General features: G+C 36.3%; 1 protein-coding gene across 4 annotated transcripts in view; it reads right to left on the bottom strand.

The window, feature by feature from the left end:
* Positions 1–16590, bottom strand: part of MRPL1 (mitochondrial ribosomal protein L1) — a 130175-nt gene that overhangs the window by 70392 nt on the left and 43193 nt on the right. For all 4 annotated transcript variants that reach the window (XM_047856536.1, XM_047856533.1, XM_047856535.1 and 1 more), the window contains 4 exons: positions 12406–12664; positions 8560–8643; positions 7111–7182; positions 4614–4725 (listed from right to left, as the gene is read on the bottom strand). In XM_047856536.1, coding sequence (XP_047712492.1) covers positions 4614–4725; positions 7111–7182; positions 8560–8643; positions 12406–12664 — 527 coding nt within the window. The remainder of the gene's footprint in view (positions 1–4613; positions 4726–7110; positions 7183–8559; positions 8644–12405; positions 12665–16590) is intronic.

The following is a 16590-nucleotide window of genomic DNA, read 5'->3' on the forward strand; positions in this document are numbered from 1 at the left end:
AAAGCAAGTTTTAGATGTCTTTTTTTTTTTAAATAAAAAAGAATTAATACTAGGAATAAAAGCCAAATATGCATTTGAAAAACAGAGAACTTGCCTACAGTTACGTAAGCAATTAAAATAAAATGAATAAAAATGCAGCATTAAACATGCTGCAAAATGTGCACACTCAATCCAGCCAAGACAGTTACACCCACTCCCATTAGTAAAACAAAATGTAAGACAAAATGGGAAACTAATGAGCTCAGCTGCAGGGGCTTGTTTGTTTGTTTTTTAATTTCATCCCTTTGCTCAAAACATAGTTTCTATTTTACCCTAAAGTCTTTTGTTGGATATAAGGGGAATCAAATGTTCCTAAACAAAAATAGGAATAAGCTCTGAAAATGCATAATACAAGCCTCATTTGTTCTAATGCACATCTGGTGTATTCTGTCTTAACATCTTTGACAGGTTAATCATTTGTCTTCATGTTTAAAGAACACAAGTGCTTTGCCACTGCTGTTAAACAGATCCTGAGGGGGGCAGGGGTGAAAAGAAAATGTTACAGAAAGGTCTATTTTTTCAAGATGCTTTGTTTAAGTAAGTGGCAGTGGGGCTACATATCTAGAAAACTTGAGCGTGGTATACAGAAGCTATAAGTCATTATGAAAGTAGGAAATAAAGTCAATTAATAAAAATAAACATTTTATAATGTTTTTATTTATTTTTGAGAGAGAGAGAGAGAGAGAGAGAGAGAGAGAGAGAGAGAGAGAGAGAGAGCGTGAATGGGGGAGGGGCAGAGAAAGAGGGAGACACAGAATCTGAAGCAGGCTCTAGGCTCTGAGCTATCAGTACAGAGCCCAACGCAGGGCTCGGACCCACAAACCACAAGATCATGACCTGAGCCAAAGTGGGGTGCTTTAACCGACTGAGCCCACTCAGGTGCCCAAAAATAAACATTAGGGACACTTTTCTTATTTGAAATAAAGAAGGTATTTGAAAACCTTCCAGGCTACAAAACAATAGTCTCAAGCTTTATGATGCAAAAGGAATATAAAAACTCAAGACTAAAGAATAAAGAAAATAGGGGCCAAAAGGATTATTCAGAAAATGGATAAAGTAGCAAAGGTGACAAAATTAATTTCTGTGAAAAATCAGTTCACTGCCCAAAGCAAGGAGATGGCTGGATACTAATATATTTGGTATCCAGTTTCAGTTTGAATTGACTATATTTAGTATGTTTGGTTTTAGTGAGCTTGAATTTAATTAGAAACTACAAAAAATATGAGAAATATTTTCATCCAATTCAACTATGATTCTGGTTTAAATTTTAAAATAACATTCAGTTTCAAGTCTTACTTAGGAAAGAACAGAAGTCTGATTCCATGACAACAAACACTACTGTAATGGATATCCCTAATAAAAACAACCAAATTCAGTCCGATATCTAACAAGGATGTGTTATTCAATGCAAGTTAACAAACATAAACAAACAAAACTCTAGGGCAAGAAAAGAATTGGACAGTCCACTTGAATTTGCTTAAAGTACTGAACATGATCTATAATTCAGGTGTTAGTGGTTCATGTATGACTTTTAGAATTTTTTTTTTTAGCTCAACTTGAGTTGAAATTTGAATACAGTCTACTCAATTTTAAAATATTTGTTCTATTTACACTATAAAATTTCATCCAAACTTCAGCACACCTAAAACGAACCATGTCAGAAAATGAACTCAATTTTCTTCCCAAAACTATTGTTTCCATTAATATCAACTTAGGAGATCCCAAGGCTTCAACATTTCACCATTTGACTCCTCCCTTTCTCCCCCTCAAACTGCTCATTCCTAACTATTAGCACAAAGACCTAGTGTCTTTGACATTTATCTCCTTACTCCAGTCTCATTATGAAGACTTTAAATATTACCTTTATTAGTCTCTGGCAATTGTGCCTAAACTTGTCTCCCAACTTCTAGTTTTGATTCATGCCAATACATCTTACAAACTCTTGTTAGATTATTAAAGCTCTAAGGAACTCCCCATGTTAAAAACTTCTAAGGGATTCTTGCTATATACAGAATAAAAGTCCAAGCTTATTAGGATCTTATTCAAGATCCTTCTCAGGATCTCAGGATCCTTCTCCTGGCTGGCTCAGTCAAAACAGCATGCAACTACTCTTGACCTTAGGGTCGTGAGTTTGAGCCTCATGTTTGGTGTAGGGATTACTGAAAACTCTAAAATAAAAAAAGATCCTTCTCAATATGGTATCAGTCTTCCTTTCCAATATAATTTCCCATTATTCTCTTTCATTTCAATGTATGGGTACTATTCACTATAAGCCAAAGAGAATTAACTGGCTTTTCATGTACATGGCCTATATAATATCTGACTTACTTCAATGTATATGACTAATAGATTCTTTTTATTTAAAATAATATTTCCCTCGGGGTGCCTGTGTGGCTCAGTCGGTTAAGTGTCTGACTTTGGCTCAGGTCATGATCTTGCTGTTTGTGAGTTCAAGCCCCGCATGGATTTCTGTGCTGACAGCACAGAGCCTGGAGCCTGCTTTGGATTCTGTGTTTCCCTCTCTCTCTACCCCTCCCTGCTCACGGTCTGTCTCTCTCTCTTTCTCTCAAAAATAAATAATTGGGAATGCAAGCTGGTGCAGCCACTCTGGAAAACAGTATGGAGGTTCCTCAAAAAACTAAACGGGGCGCCTGGGTGGAGCAGTTGGTTAAGCGTCCGACTTCAGCCAGGTCACGATCTCGCAGTCGGTGAGTTCGAGCCCCGCATCAGGCTCTGGGCTGATGGCTCAGAGCCTGGAGCCTGCTTCAGATTCTGTGTCTCCCTCTCTCTCTGCCCCTCCCCCGTTCATGCTCTGTCTCTCTCTGTCCCCCCAAAAAAAATAAACGTTGAAAAAAAAAAAAAATTTAAAAAAAAAAAACTAAAAATACAACTACCCTATGACCCAGCAATTGCACTAGTAGGCATTTATCCACGGGATACTGCTGTTTCGAAGGGACACATGCATCCCCATGTTTATAGCACCACTATCAACAATAGCCAAAGTATGGAAAGAGCCCAAATGTCCATTGATGGATGTATGGATAAAGAAGATGTGGTGTATATATATATATATATATACACACACACACACACAATGGAGTATTACTCAGCAATAAAAAAGAATGAAATCTTGCCATTTGCAACTACGTGGATGGAACTAGAGGGTATTATGCTAAGTGAAATTAGTCAGTCAGAGAAAGACAAATATCATATGACTTCACTCATATGAGGACTTTAAGAGACAAAACAGATGAACATAAGGGAAGGGAAACAAAAATAATATAAAAACAGGGAGGGGGACAAAACAGAAGAGACTCATAAATACGGAGAACAAATAGAGGGTTACTGGAAGGGGTATGGGAGGGGGGATGGGCTAAATGGGTAAGAGGCATTAAGGAATCTACTCCTGAAATCATTGTTGCACTATATGCTAACTAATTTGGATGTAAATTTTAAAAAATAAAATTAAAAAAAATTAAAATTTTTATTAAAAATAAAATTTAAAAAAATTAAAAAAAATAGAATGAAAAAAATATTTTAAAAAATTAAATAATATTCCCCTTAATCTACTCATCCAATTATGCAAGGTACAGTTTTTTGTTTATTTAAGTAGGCACCATGTCCAAGGTGGGGCCCGATTCACAAGCTCGAGATCAAGAATCCCACACACTTTACCAACAGAGCCAGCCAGGCGCCTCTCAAGTCACAGGGTTTTTTGTTTTTTGTTTTTGTTTTTCAAGTTTATTTATTTTGAGAGACAGAGAGGGAGAGCACAAGTGGGAAAGGGGCAGACAGAGAGCGAGAGAGAACTCCAAGCAGGCTCCACACTATCAGTGCAGAGCCCAACGTGGGGCTTGAACTCACGAACTGTGAGATCATGACCAGAGCTGAGATCAAGAGTTGGACACTTAATTGACTCAGCTACCCAGACACCCCTCAAGTTACAGTTTAAATGTTACCTCCCTCAGCATGTCTTCTCTGATTTCCCTATTCCTGTATATATTTCTCCTGTACTGAACACCTTTGGCACCTTGCGAATTTTTCATACAATACTTCACGATATGGCTATCTATGTAGCAATATTACCTCTTACTAGATTTCATAAGAGGGAAATATCCATGAGGGGAAAGTTCTTTAAGGGAAATATCTGCAGAGTCATGCACAAAGTAAGCATATATGTGTATATATATATATATATATATATATATATAAATGGAGAAAGAGAGAATGCTGAAATAAATAAGCATACATATTACATTGATAAAGAGGTATAAAATAGTATAATGAGAACATACCCAGGGGGTAATATGTGCCATTAATTTCAAACTTGAATATGGCCTAAATTTAAAGAACTGGTATTATAAAGTAACTAGGTTTTTAAATTATTAGATTACCGGTATTAATGCCAAAGGAAAAAAAAAGAATCAAATCTACATGTTCTTATATAACACGAAATTCAAACACCAGAACATATTATTAATTCTATGTATATATTGGGAATTTTGTTTTATAACTAAACATACATATTAGAAAGTTATTGACAGCATAAAATAACAAAAAGAATTCTCCCTTACTTCTAGTTAGTTTTGGAAATCTTTTTTTCAGTTTCTTCTTTAATGGATTAAGCTCAGGCATTATTTCTGGAACAGCTACATAAAAGTCTGATTGAATTTCATCATCCAAAATCTGAAATTCAGGGGAAAAAGATAACCTTAAATTATATGAAAAGCTTTATCCTTCTAAAAATAAAAGTATAATGTAGTAATTTCCCTTATACTTTCCCTTAGAAAGCAGACATTAAGCAAAATTATTTTCTTCAAACACAAAGATCCTACAGACACATTTACCAATTATGAAAAACATGAGAACCAAAACATTTTCTGATGTTCTTTTAAAAACAGCCACATCCTTTAAAAGAAAGAGAAAAAAAGAAAGAAAGAAAGAAAGAAAGAAAGAAAGAAAGAAAGGTTTCTAAACATTACTAGGTTTAATGTTTCCATGGGGTTATGTTAGGCGAAAGTGTAATAAAGTAGAAGACAGGACTAATGTGTACATGGCGCACACAATCCTACAAAGTTGAATTCATATGTCCATTAAAACTAAAGAAACAATGTTGAAAATTTTGCAATATATCACATGTAAAATTAATACCACTCAAATAACCACTAGCAACCAAATCACTAGCAACCACACTGCTTTCCTAAATTTAGAGCATCAAAAAAACTAATCTATAATTATTTTCACAAAGAACTGAAACTAAAATTCTATTTGCCTCCAATAACTAAAAATAAAAGAGGAGTAGATGGTTGAAGACAAATTCACTTATAATTTATTTATCCATATTGTACTTCATTTTAATAGCAAAAAGAATAATACTTAATTTTTAAGAGTTTTTAATTAATTCAGGCAAACATCCAAATTAATTAGTACACTACTACAATTAGTTGATTACAAATTGAAGCAACTTTTTAGAATAATACTGCCTAGACAATAAATATTTTACCAATGATTCTTTTTCCATGTAATATTTCACCACAATATGTCATTCCACGACTTGGTTTGGGGTTATACAGTAAACCCTAAAATCTTGAACCATGGCAAAATTAAGCAGATTCTGGCATTTTATCTTCCTATTACTATTCTTATTTTTACAAATTCTTTACTCCCTAAATAATTTACTATGGTCCCCTTAACAATAATATTTGCATTAAACAAGCACTTACCACATTTGCCAAGCATTCTGCTAAATATGTCACATGATTATTTAGTTCATCTAGTCTTTACAATAACCCTAAAAGGCCAGTACTAATATTGACCACACATCCCAGATCAGGAAACAGAGGGCTTAGGGAGGATTAGTCAGTCTATGCAGTCATAAAGAGCAGACCCAGATTTTAAGCACATGTAATGTGGTTCCAGGATCCAGGGCTCTCATTCATAGAAATATGAAAGCAGAGGCAATTTTGAAATGTCAAAGAACTGCATATGAAATCTCTACTCTAAGACCTTCCATACTGGAAACTAAGCTCTACTCTCTAATTCCAAAGAATTTCTGATATTGTTTATTTTTTAAAAATTAAGAGAATGTTAAAATTTTATTAAGTTAAAGTTTATGATGCATCAGAAAGAACTGGGTACCACCCTCTGACTTTGACTCAGATTATGAAAACATAATCTCTTTGTATTTTCCATTAGTGCTACTCCCAAAAATCATTCTGGAGACTCTTCCTTAAAAATCCAGAATCCTAGGGGTGCCTGGGTGGCTCAGTCAGTTGAGCGTCTGACTTCTGCTCAGATCGAGATCTCATGGTTCGAGCCTCACGTCTGACTCTGGGCTAAGAGCTCAGAGCCTAGAGCCTGCTTCAGATTCTGTCTCTCTCTCTCTCTGCCCCTACCTTGCTCGCTCGCTCTCTCTCTCTCTCTCTCTCTCTCTCTCTCAAAAATAAAACATTGAAAACAAAAACAATTTTTTTTTTTAAAATCCAGAATCCCTACCACATTTAGAGTACTGTTGGGGCGGGGAAAAAAACAAACTACAAGGACATCCCAAAGGAAAGGCCCAGTTCAAACTTTCCTGAAATCAAAATCTGGATATGGAACAAAGGTAAGTTTTCAAATCACTTTCTCCTGTTCTAAAACCAAAAAATGTTAAATGATTAAATTTAGAAGATTTTAGAAACTGTTAAGGAAAATCGCTTGTATTTTCAGAAATAACTCCCAAAATTCAATAGACATGCCTCTTCTTCTCACCTCTTAAAAAACAAAAACAAAAACAAAAACAAGTTGTTCTGGTTTCAAGCCTGCTCTGGTTTCAAACATACAGGAAGCAAGGAAAAAAAAAATCACAATATAAATCAAGCATAATTAATATCAGACTGTCTGAATAGTTTTTTCTTAGCTTGATTATGAGACTCAAAAGAGTAAGAAAATTTTTCATTGCTTTACAAAGCTTTACTAACCATTTATCAAAAGATATAAGCACAGTGGTTCTGTTCCACATGCAATAAATCAATGGATGGCAAAGATAACAGAACAATTTCTATAACTAATGAACATGAAACAACACTGTACCTTCTGAATCAGACTAGTTCCTCCGGCAAATGCAGCTCCATTTTCTTCTGCTATTTTAATCTCTGATGCATTCTATCAAAATACAATAGCTTGAACATCAATCTTTAAATAAATTCAGTCTGCTTTCAAGTATTTTGTCAGAAAAAATATCACATTTCAAAGTAAAAATTGTGGCTTTTACTCTTAATTAAAAGTGTATCAACTGTGTATTAGTTGCATCAGAAATATTATATCTGGAACAAGTTTACTTTGTAGGTGATTAAGGTGTTTCTTGACTACGACATGACGAAATACATTGAAATGACATATTAGGAACCTACCAAGCCCAATCTAACTCTCCAATGCCTTCAATACATCATATTTCAAAAATAAAAGATTAAAATACATTTAGTTTTGCTAATTTAAATGGAGACATCAAACCAATATAGAAGAGGAAAAATTACGTTAAAAATGATAGTATCAAAACTATATTGTACACCTAAAACTAATATAACACTGTATGTTAACTAAGTGGAATTAAAATAAAAACTTAAAAAAATTTAGCCAGTTGTCTGAAAATCCAGAAGAAAAATATACAGTATTAATTATTTTCTTTCTGTATGTTCCGTTTATGTCATTTGGTTTTACTTTGAAAATATATCACTCCCTTAAGTTACTCAAGTTTTGTAGCATTCCAACAGCTCTTGGCTCCACTTTGCTGGAAAGAAGTTAAAGAATCTCTTCCTTGAAAGTAAGGCACATACAGAATAATCAAAACACTCTACAAGACAAATTCATAAATACATTACAAATAAATGTTTATAACACAAGATTGACAAAGAGCCATATGACTATTTGTTACAAGCTCGACTTTCCTGTCTTTCCAGACTAGATATTTTTAAAAGTGTGGTCTCTTGGGATGCCTGGGTGTCTCAGTTGGTTAAGCGTTTGACTTTAGCTCAGGTCATGATCTCATGGTTTGTGAGTCTGAGACCCACATAGGGCTCTGTGCTGACAGCTTGGAGCCTACAGCCTGTTTCATATTCTGTGTCTCCCTCTCTCCCTGCCCCTCCCCTGCTTGTGCTCTCTCTCTCTCTCAAAAAAAAATAAACATTAAAAAAAAATAAGAATAAAAAAAAAGTGTGGTTTCTGTGTCTACATAGGACTAAGTGGGCCTACCTTTAAAATAATTTTATTGTTTTTGTTTGAGGAGAGGACTTAGTGCAAGTAGCAGGAGCTAGTAGGATGGACGAATTCTCTATTTCTCTTTAGTTTCTTGTGAGAAACATAATGTGATAGATTAATAATGATAAAATTAATGTTCTAATTTAGCTCTTTCTGAAACTAATGACATAGCCTCAAATGGAAAAAATGACTACATGAATAGTCTCATTCAGCTGATCTAAGCACTGATTAATGTTATATGTAAAGAAAATTAAATTATATAAAAAGTTAACAAAGGTTACTCACCCCTGTAAATACAGCAACTTTATTGATTTCTGAAACGAACGGGTATGGAAAACTAAGAACACTGGCAAATGGCTCCACTTTTTTCTAAATACACAACAATGGAAAAATAATTATGAAAAATTCATTTATATTTTCTATGTCTCGCATCTATAAAAAACAAAACTGACATTTTCAACATTTTAATTTTACCATATGTCCTTTAATCCAGAACTATTCACAGATTATAATTTAAAGCATAAAGACTATATTTCAGGGTGCCTGGGTGGCTCAGTCAATTGAGTGACCTCTTGATTTTAGCTCAGGTCATGACCTCATGGTTTGTGAGTTCAAGCCCTATGTCAGGCTCTGTGCTGACAGCGCAGTGCCTGCTTGGGATTCTTTCTCCCTCTGTCTCTGGCCCTCTCCCACTCTCTCTCTCTCTCTCAAAATAAATAAACATTTAAAAAAATAAAATAAGAGACTATATTTCTTTCATAAGAAACCATAAATGAAAGTCTAAATCTCTTCACCTCCATACTACCACAGCACTTGGCTTCTATCTCTATATCATTCATCACAGCCACTCATATATTAAGAGATGTACTTGCATATCCATATCTTCCTGAGCACCTAGTACAATGATTTCTACATAATGGATATCAATAAATGTTTACTGCCTTGAAGTAAATTCAAAAGAACATGCAATTTTTGTCACCATCAAAGAGGACAGGAGTGTAGCTATGCATACTGGACAACAAAAAATATCCAGCTAATCTGCTCAGTAGGAGATCCCTAGTTTCCACCATTGGCTCTAAATAATTATGTGATATTAACCCTAAATCTAAGACGGGCTGCCAAGCCTGAAAGGCTCTTCTGTGTGGGACTATTTTGAAACAACATGGACTGCCCCCCCCCTTCCAGAGATATTTGAGAAGACAGTTGGAAAATCCAAAATATATAATGGCATGCATTGAGGCACCCAAATATGGGTGGAGATTCTACAGGACCTCAGAACTAATTTGTTCAGTTTCCTAGCCAAGGACCTGTCTAGCCCTGTGGCTCATATCACTCAGAAAGAATTCAAATGGAAACAAGTTGTAGGTCCACAGTTTTGGTGCAGTTTTAAGGTCTAGAAGAAAGAGAAAATGTGTTGTTCCCTAAATAAAACTGAAAGGTTATCTTTTTAGCAAAACTTTGAGTAGAGATAACCACCTGAGAATTTTTGGGGGGTGGGGGGATTTTTTTTTTCCAGAGGGCACAAACTCTCACACATATTTTAGTATCAGACTCAGTTTTATTGACTGGCATTCCTTTGCCATTAACATGTCACAACCGGGTTTCAGTAAATTTTTTAATGGCAAGTAATCACAATAAAAGCATCCCCTGGGGGAATATTGGCTTGTTGTATAAGCACTCTATCAAAAACAAAAAATGTCTGGGGCGCCTGGGTGGCGCAGTCGGTTAAGCGTCCGACTTCAGCCAGGTCACAATCTCGCAGTCCGTGAGTTCGAGCCCTGCGTCAGGCTCTGGGCTGATGGCTCAGAGCCTGGAGCCTGTTTCCGATTCTGTGTCTCCCTCTCTCTCTGCCCCTCCCCCATTCATGCTCTGTCTCTCTCTGTCCCAAAAATAAATAAAAACATTGAAAAAAATTTTTTTAAAAAAAAACAAAAAATGTCTTAGGAAGACAACAGTACCCTTTCAATGTTATTAGTTTACAAGTGGTTTTCATTTATGAAATGAAGTCTGTCATCCTACAATGTCTTCATCATAAACTACAGTTAACCTTTGAAGAACTCAGGGGTTTGGGGCACTGACCTCCAACACAACTGAAAATCTGCATATAACTTGACTCCCCAAAACTTAACTACTAATAGCCTACGATTGACCAAAAGCCTTACTGATAACATAAACAGTCAACTAACACACATTTGGTATGTTTTATGTATTATATACTGCATTCTTATAACAAAGAAAACTAGAGAAAAGAAAATGTTATTAGGAAAATAAGGAATAGAAAATATATTTACAGTACTGTACTGTACTTATCAAAAAAACTCTGCATGTAAGTAGATCCTCACAGTTCAAACCTATGTTGTTTAAGGGTCAACTATACATTAATGGCTGACTGAGAAAATGATCATCTTGGATACTACAACATTTTTAAAATAAAAGGACAGTAACACTATAGTATAAAATAAAATTACAGCATGGTCAGTATAAACTGTTTCTAATAAATAAGAACTAAGAAATGAGAAAGACCTTGATTCAAATCCTAATTCTACCCTCTACCCTGTGACCTAGAAGAAGTTACTTCAGTTTCTATGTCTCAGCTTCCTCTTTTGAGATTATTATAGGATTAAGTGAGAAAATGCATGCAAAGCACTTAGCATTGTGGCTGGCACACAGGAAGTTTCCATAAATGTTGGTTGTGATAATTAAACACTTACCAAGTCCTTTACATGCATTATTTCATTTAAACCTCTGAAAAACTGCATGAACTAAGCATTTTATCTCCCTTTATCAAGAGAGAAAAATCGGGGGCACCTGGGTGGCTCAGTTGGTTAAGCATCCGACTTCGGCTCAGGTAATGATCTCACAGTTCGTGGGTTCAAGCCCCACATTGGGCTCTGTGCTGACAGCTTGGAGCCTGGAGCCTGCTTCTGATTCTGTCTCCCTCTCTCTCTGCCCCTCCCCTGCTCACGCTGTCTGTCTCTCTCAAAAATAAATAAATGTGGGGCGCCTGGGTGGCGCAGTCGGTTAAGCGTCCGACTTCAGCCAGGTCACGATCTCGCGGTCCAGGAGTTCGAGCCCCGCGTCAGGCTCTGGGCTGATGGCTCAGAGCCTGGAGCCTGTTTCCGATTCTGTGTCTCCCTCTCTCTCTGCCCCTCCCCCGTTCATGCTCTGTCTCTCTGTCCCAAAAATAAATAAACGTTGAAAAAAAAAAAATTTAAAAAAAAAAAAAAAAGAAAGAAAATTTAAAAAATAAATAAATAAATAAATAAATAAATAAATGTAAAAAAGAAAAAAAGTTAAAGAGGTAGAAATATAGATCTGAGGAGGTTAAACTGTAAGCCTAAAGTCAAAGAGCAAGTAAGTGGTGACATCAAGCTTCTGACCTATACTGTAATCTGATTCCAGAGCCCATTCTCTTAAGCACTACACTGTACTCCTCCTCCTAAGTGTTCAACTATTGTTGCTGTTGAGGTTGTTCAATTATATTCAAAACCTGTACCTTTCAGTTTGACCAAAAAAAGACATCCTTGGAATAAAAATTAAAACACTGCTTCCAAGAAAATTAGATTTCTTAAGACAGTTAAAAAATTTAGAGCTGTAATGGACCTCAGCTCTAACTCAGCATTTTTACTACTTTTAGAGTTTTATAAACAAAAGTCTTCCATGGAACTGCATATAAAGAGTGCAGAAAGGTTTTGGCTAAAGCAAGAGTGACGGGCATGGCACCCCATACATGCAAACTTAGTCTCAATGCAGGACTCTAAGGAACACACCTGAAGCAACTGAGCTAATCCCAAACTCTCATTTACAGAAAAGGAATAGGACACCCAGGCAGCTTAAGTCATTTTTCAAAGTTACAGCAATACCTCAATTAATTTTAACACCAATTTGCTGACATTTGTACCAGTGATTTTCAGGTGAATAGGACATACATGTTCATCAACTCTGCAGAATATGTTCAACATTCTACTTTATATTTTGAAAGTAAAGACAAACATTTTTCATCTTGAAGTACAGAAAAAGCATAAGATTTTCTAAAAATTGTTATATGGAACAGGAACTTGAAAAATTAAGAAACAGCAATTCATATAGCCACTGTTCACAAATAAATTTTTTTTAATTGAGTCTACATACCTTCTTCCCCATTGCCATATCCAGTGTCAAATCAAGATAAACACCTTGCTTTGGATTAGTAAAGTCTAGAATTTGAAATTTCTTAAGTAACTGAATAGCCTTCTCCACCTTGTGTATCTGTCTTGGATATAAGCGTTTTAAGTAGACATCATCCTCAGGTTCGCCTTCCATAAAGGAATATGACTTTATTTTTTCTGTTTCATCTGTTTTCTCATCTGATGTTTTGTCTTTTACACCTTTTTTTGTGCTCTTTGCAGGCCTTAAAAAAAGATAAATTCAAGATCAGTTACTCAATACACAGTCCAAGAAACTGTTTTTTTAATATTTCTTTCTTATTTTTGAGACAGTGAGAGCATGGGTAGGGGAGGGGCAGAGAGAGGCAGGGACAGAAGATCAGAAGCAGGCTCCGCACTGACAGACAGAGCCCGATGTGGGGCTTGAACCCACAAACCGTGAGATCATGACCTGAGCAGAAGTTGGATGCTCAACCAACTGAGCCACCCAGGCGTCCCAAGAAACTTTTTTCAAAAAAGCCAATGAATGTAAGACAGAAAAAAATAATGAAATATAAATTTTACTTTATTTTAATTTTTTTTAAGTGTATTTTAATTCAAAAGCATAGACTGTTTTACAGTTTTTCTAATTCAACGAATATCAAGTGAACTTTTGTACTGTTTGCAGGTGATACAAAGTTAGATAAGGCATTGATGCTGCTCTCCAGAAATTTAGAGGAGTAGAGGAGACAGACATGCAAACAGATAATTTCAATACAGTGGGGTAAGTACTCTGACAGTGTTAGCAGAGCCAGGCCAAAGCCATAAGGAAGACTTTTAAGCCAGCCTAGTAAATTAAGGAAAGGTTTTAGAAGAGATGACCCTAACATCGATTCTTGAAGGATAAGAATCAGCCCAAGTATATACCGAAGAAAGACAAAAACCTATGACCACATGAAAAAGTGTACACAAATGTTCACAGCAGCATTACTAATGGCCAAAATGTAAAAACAACCCAGATGTCCAATAACCCAGATGGATGGATACATAAATGTGGTATATCCATACAATAAAATATCAATCAGCAGTGAAAAGGAATGAAGTACTGATACAAGCTACAAAAAGCATGAATTTGAAAAACATTATGCCAGTGAAAAGAAGCCAGTCACAAAAGACCACATATTGTATGGTTCCATCTATATGAAAGAACAAGAATGGGTAAATCCATAGAGACTGAAAGTAGATTTAGTGTTTGTCCGAGACTGGAGGAGGGGGTTGGAGAAATGGGGCATAACTGACAACGGGCATTGGGTTTTGGGGGAAGCTAACAAAAATGTTCTAAAAATGACACTGTTGGTGACGGCAAAAGTGTGAATATACTAAAGACCACTGAATTGTACACTTTAAATAGGTGAATTTTATGGTATGTAAATTATATCTCAATAAAGCTACTATTTTAAAAAGTAGAGTGGGGCACCTAGGTGGTTCAGTCAGTTAAGCATCCAACTCTGGATTTCCACTCAGGTCATGATCTCCTGGTTCATGAGTTCAAGCTCTGCATCTGGCTCTGTGCTGACAGTGTGGAGCCTGCTTGGGATTCTCTCTCCCTGCCCCTCCCCTGCTTGTGTGTGCTTTCTCTTTCTTTCTTTCTTTCTCTCTCTCTCTCTCTCAAAATAAATAAATAAACTTAAAAAAAAAACACTAAAATTAGCAAGAGAAAAATTAAATTAAAAAATAAAAAAATAAAGAGTTAGCCAGGCAAAGAAACACATAATAAAAGTACTGAGTCATCAAATAGAATATGAATACATACAGAGAGCCATTATAAATTCTAACTGACTAGAGAAAAGTGGGCACAATTTTTCTGCAAGGGACCAGACAGCAAATAATTGATGGTCACTTATCTCAATAGCTCAATTCTGCCACTATGTGAAAGCAGCCATAGACACTGAAGAATGAATGAGTGTAGATGTGTTCCAATAAAGCTTTATTTATGAACAATGGCTTCAATTTCATAATTTTCATGTGTCACTAAAAAATGTAAGAACCATTCCTAGTTCATGAACCATACCAAAACAGATGGCAGACCAGATTTTTTGGCCCACTGGCCATATTTTAGTGACTCCTGAACCAAAGGGTAAAACAGAGGGCACAAAACATCAAAAGATGAGGCTGGAGAATCTACATCATAGAGGGCCTTCGCTAGAAACAATGAGAAGCCACAGCACAGGAGTGACATCTGTATTTTCGTACAGACTATTCCCACTATAAGAGATAGATTTGAAGGAAGCTGGATTGGACACAATATAAAGACTATTCCTTCCCTTGCTTCCCAAGGAGATATGACAGCCTCCAGAGCAGTGATGGTAATAGGCTGAAGAAGATAAGACATTAGATATTCACAAAGAAAATACCACAGGAAAAGAAGGGGGGAAAGACTCTAGAATACTTCCTAGGCTTCTGGCTTGTGTGACTAGGCATAGAGCTGTATCATTAAGACCAGAAATGAAAGCAAAACAGGTTTCTTGTGAGGAAAGTAGTCACAGAGATGAGTTCGGTTTGGGGCAATAGAGAATTTGGTGTGGGGTTGGTTACATCATTAACTTCAATTCTTTATCCCCTCTCTCAAGTCCCTTTGCTGAGTAACTTTGCAATTCCTCCCACTTAATGGGGTACAGCATGTTTCCTAGCACCTTGATTGGCCATGTGACTAGTGTGGCCAATATAATAAGCAAAAGTGACAGTTTTTCTGTTCTTAGTCCAAAAAGAGGCTTCATATGTTTCCACTTGTATGTTTGTATTTCTGTCATTTTCATAAGAACATGCCTGGGCTAGCCCAAAGGCAGGAGAAGGAGAGATACATGAAAGAGACCTGCCCCCACAGAACCCCAGGCTAGATTGGACAATTCTCAGCTGACCTGCAGACTCACAGATGTGCAGCAAGCTCAGCCAAGGTCATAAGAAACACCCATCCAAAGCTTAAATCAGCTGGGCCATAGACGTGTGGGCAATGATAAGTAACTCTTGAGTGGTCTGGTATATAACAAAAGCTAACAAGGTGTTTACAAAATATCTAGGAAAATATGTTCAGCAGGTAATTGCAGGTAAGAGTTTGAAGCTAAAAAATAGAAAAAAAAAACAAGACAGCTAGAGATAATATATTTTCTCAGCATTAATTCAAATCATACCTATAATCTTTTAACCATAAAGTTTTAAATTAGTTAAATAATATTCTAGAAAAAGGTTTGGGTTCTGTGGTAGGCAAAATAATGGCTTTCCAAAAAGGCAATATCTACATGGCAAAAAGGACTTTGCAGATGTGCTTAGGGCTAAAGACTTCCAGATAGGGAGATTATTTGGATAATCCAGGGAGTACAATCTAATCACACAAGTCCCTGAAAGCAGAGAAACTCCCCTTTCACCTGCATCTGACAGAGGTGGGAAGTGACAAAAGAAATTTGAGCATGAAAGGGAATATGCCATTCTTGGCTTTGAAGATGGAGGAAGGGGCCCTCAAGCCGGGGAATGTGGGTAGCCTCTCAAAAATGGGAATGGACAGGATACAGATTTTCCCCTCCAGTCTGGAAAGAAGCCCTGCTGACACCTTGATTTTAGCCCAGTGAGATCCATGGCTGACTTGACCCACAAAACTGCAAGATAATAAATTTGGGATGTTTTAAACCACAAAGTTTGTGGTAATTTATTATGGCAGCAACAGAAAACTAATATGGGGTCCTATAAAATTTATGTGCAAGAAATAGATGATAGCAAAATAATTTTTTTTAAAGAAACTAGGGGTGCCTGAGTGGCTCAGTCAGTTAAGCCTCCAACTCTTGATTTCGATTCAGATCATGATCTCACAGTTCATGTGTTCAAGCCCTGCATCAGTCTCCACGCTGTCAGTGCAGATCAGAGCCTGCTTGGGATTCTCTCTCTCCCATTCTTTTAGCACTCAATGAATCCTAATTACCACAAATAACAGCATCCTCCCAGCTAACAAGCAATTCAACAGAATAGCAGATAATGGCAATGCTCATTTTTAATGGGACACAGGTGTCCTTCTGGACTGATGACAAGTCTAAGCAGGTGCCCCAGTGGATGGATACAACACATCTCAACAGCTACTTTGGAAGTAGTCCACAAAATTCTGAACCTTCCAAAGTGGAGAAATCACATTTTTTATTTTATATTT

Source organism: Prionailurus viverrinus, chromosome B1 (genome assembly GCF_022837055.1).
Source record: "Prionailurus viverrinus isolate Anna chromosome B1, UM_Priviv_1.0, whole genome shotgun sequence".
Classification (NCBI taxonomy): Eukaryota; Metazoa; Chordata; class Mammalia; order Carnivora; family Felidae; genus Prionailurus; species Prionailurus viverrinus.